Genomic DNA, 8,158 nt, shown 5'->3' with positions numbered 1-8,158 from the left:
CTCTCTCTCTCTCTCTCTCTCTCTCTCTCTCTCTCTCTCTCTCTCTCTCTCTCTCTCTCTCTCTCTCTCTCTCTCTCAGAGCCTCAATAAAATGGTAGCAATGTTTCTACTACTGCAAACTTTGAAGCACTATAGAAAGGTGGATTTTTAAAAAATTATTTTGCAATATACCAACCAGACCCAGTGAGGCAATATCCCAAATTATCTGGAAAAAAATTGGCAAAGCAGAATTAGCAGTGAAATTACCCCCACGGTTTGGCTATCCTGTCTTTTATCTTTGCCTAATGGGCAGACATTGGGAATACTCTTCATTTAAAAAAAAATTGATGCCAGCTACAATCCTTTTTTCCAGCAGAAACTGGAAAATACTTGAAAATACCCAAAACTTAATTTGCGAGTTGCACTAAGAATAAGATCTGTGCAGCTACAAATAAAAGAACTAAGAATGGTTGGTATAGTTTTTCAAGAGTTTCTTGTCCTGCCACTAACTACCATGCCACCACAAGTCACTTTCCTTGTGTGGGCCTCACTCTTCTTATCTGTAAAATGAACAAGTGGGGTTAGATGACCTCAAAGGTATCCTTCCAGCCCATGAGTCTGTGAAATCAGCCTCTGCCATATCAAGGGGCCTAGTTTAAATCGCCGGCAATAATCGACTACTGAGAACTGGGGCCTTAAAAACAAGGTTTGCAGGCAGAGATAGTAAGGTCAAGTGACATTTTCACATTAGCCTTTATCCAGTTCAGTGTTTGACAGACACTTCCTGTGGCTGAGTTAATGTCACTGAGCAGAGAATAGACTAAACTCTCAAGCTGCCTTCTGATATCTAGTTTCTACCTCCTGCTACAAGCAGCCCTAACCATTTCCATGATAGGGAATTTAAGTCATTCAGGGATATATATTCAAGAAGTCACTGCTAGAAAGAAATAATTCCTCACCATAGATGATAAAAAAATTACTACCAGACCCATATGCCATTGCTAAGGGTCCAGTCAAAAGTAATTTTAAGGAAAAATGAAAATAAACAATGTGGTTAGAACTTATCAAGTTGTAAATGATACCTAAGACTTTGGTTAAAAAAGGAATATTCAATTTTAAATTCAATCAAACCAATGTGATTCCAAATTGTTTATCAAGTGTACAAAAGTATATTATTTTATATATTTTAAAACCCTGTAAAGTCAACAACAAAAGTTTTTCCTATAAAAAAATATAAAAATTTTTAAAATGCTAAGATTATTCCTAAATGTGGTCACTCTCAATTAAGGAGCCACAATTAAGCAAAAATGAAGCCAATAAATGATTTATAGATGACCCTGGCACAAAGCCAGAAGCCCCATCTGCAAGTCACATACTGTTTGCATATGATTCAGTTTTTCCTTAACCCTTGCTGCTACAGATTGGGATTTCCCCAAAGAGCTCCCACAGCTAAGTGCTTATCAAGGAGCACCAGAGGATTAATTGAGAATGGCATTCGGGGCTCTGGGGAAACAGCATTCAGAACAAATTTGCCAGAGGCAATTTGATTTGAACATCTCAAAATGGCTAATTTTCTCTATACACAAAGGCTAAAATACACATATAATTTCAATTTTTCCCAGCTGAAGCAAGGGATTATAGAAAGCCAATTAATATGGGATTGTATTCTGTAAGATTAGTAGACAATCCATATATATGCTTTCACTTTATTAAATTATATGATATGTGAACTAAACTGGCTTCCCCTGCTAATTCAGACCAATGCCATAGGCCATGGTTCACACCATCATCTTAGTCAATAGTAGGCTTCATTTAGCAAGGTATCATTACAAGTCTACATGAGTACCATTATAATGACTTTGTATTGTGTTAATCACCATGGTTACCTGTCTGGTAAAGAGTTCTTAAAACAAGCATGAAGCACCCTATGGCATATAGGGCAGGAGGAGGGGGAAGGGAGATAGGGAGTTTTCTTTCTCTTTCTTTCTTCCCACCCTCCCTTTTAATTTCTTAGAATGCTTACCTGGGCCATGAACAGAATCCATTTCAACCGTCAAAAGCTGTAGCCATGACATTATCCTCAAAATTACTAAGAGGATTCTTACAGGAAGAGTTTCAAGACAGTGTTTATTAAAGGCAAAGGAGATTTTAATGAAGGAACTGTGTCAGACACAATGAGTTGGTGATAACGGGTCTCCTAAAAAAAAGACTTAGGTACCCAATGTATGAGAAAAGGTTCCTAGAAAGGTGACCGACCACTTTATTACCAGGGATTGAGTCAACAAAAAAGTTAGTTAATAGCGTTTTTTGGTACTAAGTACCCAGTTAAACAGCAGGAAAACCTCAAACAAAATTACTAAGGAATATTTGGCAATTGAACGCCAATGGATAAGGCCATTCCTTATAAAGGGGAACTGCAGGACAAATTTGACATATTCTATCCGACTAGATAGCCTACCACTTTTTAATAATAAAAATACAAATGGGATGAATAGCAAATCTGCATACTGCCAATCATAATGTCAAAATAATGAGTCATTTGTAGTTTAATTATTTTCCCCATAAATCTCATATCAAGTTCATTCAAATGAATATCAAATGAAACATCATTCAACATGATACCCTTGACATTCAGTTTCCACTCCCAAAGTTGCTAAACAAACAAACCCTCACCACCACCACCACTTCACAGGGTACCATGTTTGCAGCTTTATAAACATAAATTTCTCTTCTTTGGAAGGTAATAAAATAAGGGGGAAGGGGGGCGGAGATGTTCAGCTTAACAAACTAACTTCAAAGTTCTGTTCCACTTATTTTGCCTAATCAGCTGAAAACTTGTAGGCAGACAGTGACATCCCTAAAAGATAATCTCATCTTTTAGAGTTTCTTTTAAAGGCAAAAAAAAAAAAAAAATGAACTGAAAGAAACCCACATTTGGGGCGAAAGCCTCTATGTTAAAAAAAAAAAAATATATATATATATATATATGTATGTATGTATTCTCCTTAAACAGAAACCAAGAAGATAAATACAACCATGAACGTACCCTATTGTTGTCCTTTATCCACATGGACACCACCGAGCTAGCCACATCTTTAATCATACAGATGACCTCAAAGGTCTCCCCCTCCCTGAGAAGGTAGTTCGTTTTGAGCAAGCTGACTTCTGGCACGCTCTGCGGGGCTGGAAGAAAAGGGTACATGCTTCAATCAGGAATCTCAGGGGGAAGGCTGACTCTTCTGATTAAATCTCACCATTTTAATACCCTACATTTACCAAACCACAGGACAACACAAATCCACTTTAACTTTTACCACCGGGGCGGGTAGGTGGCACAGTGAATAGTGAAGTGGCCCTGGAGTCAGGAGGACCTGAGTTCAAATCCAGCCTCAATCACTTGACATACTTACTAGCTGTGTGACCTTGGGCAAGTCACTCAACCCCAGTTGCCTTGCCTTCCCCCTTCCAAATAAAAAAAATTTTTTTCCCACCACTTAGCTAATAAAACATAAGCTAAATCAGGTTAGAGTTTTATCACCTGTTCATCTCAAATCTTTTCTTTACAATTTCAATGATGAAAATATTATGTCAAGTAATTTCATTAATATTGATTTGAAAGGAAATGAAGTTTAGGAATGCAACTGGAAATACTCTGAAAACATGGTTAGGAACTAACTCAAGTTTGGGAAAGACCTACTCTTTAGCCCCAGATAACTGTTATGGTACTCAAAGTTCAAGACCAGTGCATGATTAAGCTCTTTTAATCAAATAAAAGACATGCCCTTTTTCTCCATGTGCCTTCTAAGAACAATGCTTTGCCCATTTCTGATTTTAAGGGACTAAGACGATCCTTATGGCACAAACCTGTATCTCCCAAGCAGAAGTGTCATTTTGTGCCTCTCACTTTAACTTTTTATCCTATTTTTTTAAACTGTTTTTCAGGTGGTATACACTGGATTCTAGGGGTGTTGTAAGGCATCTCTACAGTTCTGGAGGGTTTTTTTTTGAAGACATAATTCATTTGTGCCCACTCATTTCCCCATGCCCAACCCCCATCATCTGGATGGATGCCACAGAAGGGGTCCACATCCCTCAAGTCAATCTGCTTTGTAAGCCCTGATTTCCCCCAGCAAATCAAATACAACTAAATTCTAAAACTTCTTCATAGGCTTGAACACGTTTAAACATGAGACTAATTGCTTAAATAAATAAAATGTAAAATAAATCCTGGCCCATTTATTTCACTATAAATTACTACTACAGATTTTAATGATGTAATGATAAATATAATTCTCCACTAGAGTGTTTCTCTGATGTCTCATCATGAAATGGAAGGGAGCCTGGGTTTTCAAAGGTTTCATGCCAGGGGGGCATATGGCCTGGCAGGTTTGGGGTCAAGCTGAATAGTTTATACTTTGCTGTCTGGGGAACAGCCTAGCTGAATTAAGAAAAGGCCTTTATTCAAAGGGTTTGCCACAAAGTGAGTTGTGACTTTTGTTTAGGGTTTTTTTTTGGGGGGGAGGTTTGAGAAGAACATCAGATTTTATATGTAGAAAGATGAGGGCCATCTAGTTAAACCCTTTCATTTTACAGATGAGGAAACTGAGTGATTAAGTGACTTACTCAAGGTTACATAGGCAGTAAGTAGGAGAAAGAATCCAAACCCAGGTCCTTGGGTTTCAGAATCAATACTCTCACCACTGGACCACAGTGAAGGAAGCATTCACAGGAAGTCAATAATGAGGAACAGCTCACACGTGTACAGCACTTTTTAAGGTTTATAAAAAACACTTTCTTCAGGGACAGCTAGGTGGTGCAGTGAATAGAGCACCAGCCCTGGAGTCCGGAGGACCTGAGTTCAAATCTGGCTCAGACACTTAACACTCACTAGCCATGTGACCTTGGGCAAATCACTTAACCCCAACTGCCCTGCATTCCCCTCTCCAAAAAGCCAAAAAAAAAAAAAAAACCCCAAAACCATTTTCTTCACAGCAATACTACAAGGTAGGTAGTTAATTAAGTATTACTATACTCGTTTCACGAAAAAAGAAAACCTAAGCCACAGAAAAGTTAATGACTTCAGGATTCCACCCCTGCCACTATCTATGCAACCTTGGACAAATGCCTTAAACTCCCTTAGACCTCAGTTTTTTCATCAGCAAAATGAGGGAGCTGAACAGTAATTTCTATCTATGATCTAATGGAACTTTACAAAGGTAATGTCAGAACTGGGACTCAGACTCAGGACCTCTGATTCAAGGTCCTCACCTCTCCCCACCAGTACCACTATACCTTCCATCTACCCTTTAAAATCATTGAAATAATGATATCCCCAAATTAAGGCAAAATAAATCCAGTCTCCAAACTGTCTACTAAATACATCACTATTTCTGAATTTTCACTAGTCTCATATTAAATATTCAGGGGAATCTTGGAGTTGAATAAACTCTTGAACTTTCTTACAGCTCAAAAAAAGTCTGATTCTATAACTGTACTCCTACCTGAATCTATAGACTCAACTGAACTTCCCCTCTATGGATTAGAATCAGTTTTATAACATGTGATATTATATATGGCCAAAAGACTCTAAGCAGGAGATAGCCCTGAATGCTGATAAAACATTTCACCCCACCACCACCTTAATCAAGTGGGTCACAACTAAATTTGTGTTAACCTTTTTTCTCCCTTTTCAAATAGTGGAAATAAAACCACCCAGTGTGCTTCACTTATAAGTGAAAACCATTTCTTAATATAATGTTTCCATGCATAAAAGATAGCCCTATAATCCACACAGTCAAGTTCATCCATAGAAAATATGAAAAAAAAGAGACCAAGAGGGGAACTTGGAAGAAACTGGGGGAGGCAGGGGGGAGTGAGGATGATGATGGTAGTCAGAGTTAATAAATTCCTTGGCTGATGGTCAACTGCCTGATTTATCAGACTAAAACTGAGCCATTTTTAATAAGGTGGCCCATTCTCCAGCTCCCAAATTTAAGAGGGTTTCATTTACCTGGTCTCACTTTCAGGGTCATCCTGTCAGATAGCTTCAACTGTCCGTCTTGGTAGGCAGAACACTGGAAACAGACCTTGTTGTGACTTCTTTTCACATTTTTGATGGTGATGCCTTTCTGGATGTCAGGAATGAGCATCAGGTCCTTGGGAAGTGGCTTTCCATCACATAATTTCAAGGTAAAATTGGTTACCTCTGGGTCTGTCACAGGACAGTTGACTAAAGCGTCACTGCCTTCATTCCCATACAGAAGACGATCCAGAAGGAAGAGAGTTTTGGGATCTGTGAAATCAAAAGAGAGACAAGAAAAGAACTCAGAGGCATTGTAAAGATTTATGTTAACATTCCTTCTATAAGGGCCATACAACCCAAACCTTTCATTTTACAGATGAGTGAAATCCTGAGGTTTAGTGACTTGCCCAGAATCACACAGATAATAAGTTTCAGAAACAGGATTTGAACACAGGTATTACTTCCTCCAAGCACTTTTCATCATGTAACCTGAAGTCTTGCTTTTCAAGCAGTAGAAAATGTATTGATTTAAGTCAGTTTCCATTCTACCATAATCCCAAAACCAAGGTATTAGAAAAATGAACACATACATGTGAGATTTTCCATTGTATCACCATTCATTTTATATTTCTCTCTATGCTTTTTCTCTGTAAGGCAGATGCTGACAGCTTCTTTTCCTTAGATTTTCTTGAAAATGGACCTCTCTCAGCAATTTAGAACTATGCCCCAAGGAGCTATAAAATTGTGCATACCCTTACTAGGGCTGTATCATTAAAAAAAGGGAAAGGACCCACACAAAAGTATTTATAGCAGCTGTTTTTGTGGTGGCCAAGAATTGGAAAATGAGGGGACCCCCATCGATTGGGGAATGGCTGAACAAGCTGTGGCATATGAATATAATGGAATACTATTGTGCTATAAGAAATGATGAGAAGGTGGATTTCAGAAAAACCTGGAAAAGACTTGCATGAACTGATGCTGAGTGAAGTAAGCAGAACTAGGAGAACATTGTACATAGTAACAGCAACACTGTATGATGATCAACTGTGAATGACTAAGCTCTTCTCAGCAATGCAATGATCAAAGACAATTCTAAAACACTTATGATTGAAAATGCTATCCACATCCAGAGAAAGAACTCTGGAGTCTGAATGGAGATCAAAGTGTACTATTTTCTCTTTTTTTGTTTTTTCTTTCTTGTGCTTTCTCCCTTTTGTTTGGATTCTTCTTTCATAACATTACTAATGTGGAAATATGTTTAATATGATTATACACGTATAGCCTATATCAGATTGCTTGCTGTCTTGGGGAGGGAAAAGAGGGAGGGAGGAAGGAAAAAATTTGGAACTCAAAATCTTGTAAAAGCGAATGTTGAAAACTATCTTTACGTGTAATTGGAAAAAATAAAATACTAGTAAGGGGGGGGGGAGAAAAATGAAAAGAAAATGGACCTCTCTCATACTTGCAGGAAAGAAGGGGTGAGGAGGAGTTGTAATCTCATAAGAAAGGGAGGACTTTTCCAGAGCATTCTCATTCTTTCCTTACAATCTCCTCTAGCTTCTCAATCTCCCAGAGCTTCCTGCTTGGGGATGCAGCTGGAGTGGAACTGAATCCAGAGTTTTACTGTCTTTACTCCTGTTTTTAACACCACACCAGTTCAGAGAAAATACAAAAGCATATAAGTCCTAAGTCACAATTTCTTTGTCCAAAAATACTGGACAAGAGTGTCATTTGTGAAAGAGAGAGAGAAGGGAAGAAAGGAAGAAAGAAAAAAGAAAGAAAAAGAGAAAGAAAGAAAGAAGGAAGGAAGGAAGAAAGAAAGAAAGAAAAAAGAAAGAAAGAAAGAAAGAAAGAAAGAAAGAAAGAAAGAAAGAAAGAAAGAAAGAAAGAAAGAAAGAAAGAAAGGAAGAAAGAAAGAAAGAAAAAGAAAGAAAGAGAAAGAAAGAAAGAAAGAAAGAAAGAAAGAGAAAGGAAGAAAGAAAGAGAGAAAGGAAGAAAACGAGAAGGGAAGAAAGGAAGAAAGAAGAAAGAAAGAAAAAAGAAGGAAGGAAGGAAGGAAGAAAGAAAGAAAGAAAGAAAGAAAGAGAGAGAGAGAGAGAGAGAGAGAGAGAGAAAGAAAGAAAGAAAGAAAGAAAGAAAGAAAGAAAGAAAGAAAGA

At 37.8% G+C, this 8,158-nt stretch overlaps 1 protein-coding gene across 2 annotated transcripts in view; it reads right to left on the bottom strand.

Moving 5' to 3' along the window:
- KIT (KIT proto-oncogene, receptor tyrosine kinase) overlaps window positions 1-8,158 on the bottom strand; it is a 97,920-nt gene that overhangs the window by 44,016 nt on the left and 45,746 nt on the right. For both annotated transcript variants that reach the window (XM_069105252.1, XM_069105253.1), the window contains exons 3-4: window positions 5,990-6,271; window positions 3,026-3,162 (exon numbers count right to left, since the gene is read on the bottom strand). In XM_069105252.1, the coding sequence (XP_068961353.1) occupies window positions 3,026-3,162; window positions 5,990-6,271 (419 nt within the window). The remainder of the gene's footprint in view (window positions 1-3,025; window positions 3,163-5,989; window positions 6,272-8,158) is intronic.

Source organism: Petaurus breviceps, unplaced genomic scaffold (genome assembly GCF_028583685.1).
Source record: "Petaurus breviceps papuanus isolate PSGF00001 unplaced genomic scaffold, PetGlider_PUasm1.0 76, whole genome shotgun sequence".
NCBI classification, from domain to species: Eukaryota; Metazoa; Chordata; class Mammalia; order Diprotodontia; family Petauridae; genus Petaurus; species Petaurus breviceps.
Note: the sequence above shows the minus strand (reverse complement) of the source record. Positions and strands in the feature narration are given on the sequence as shown.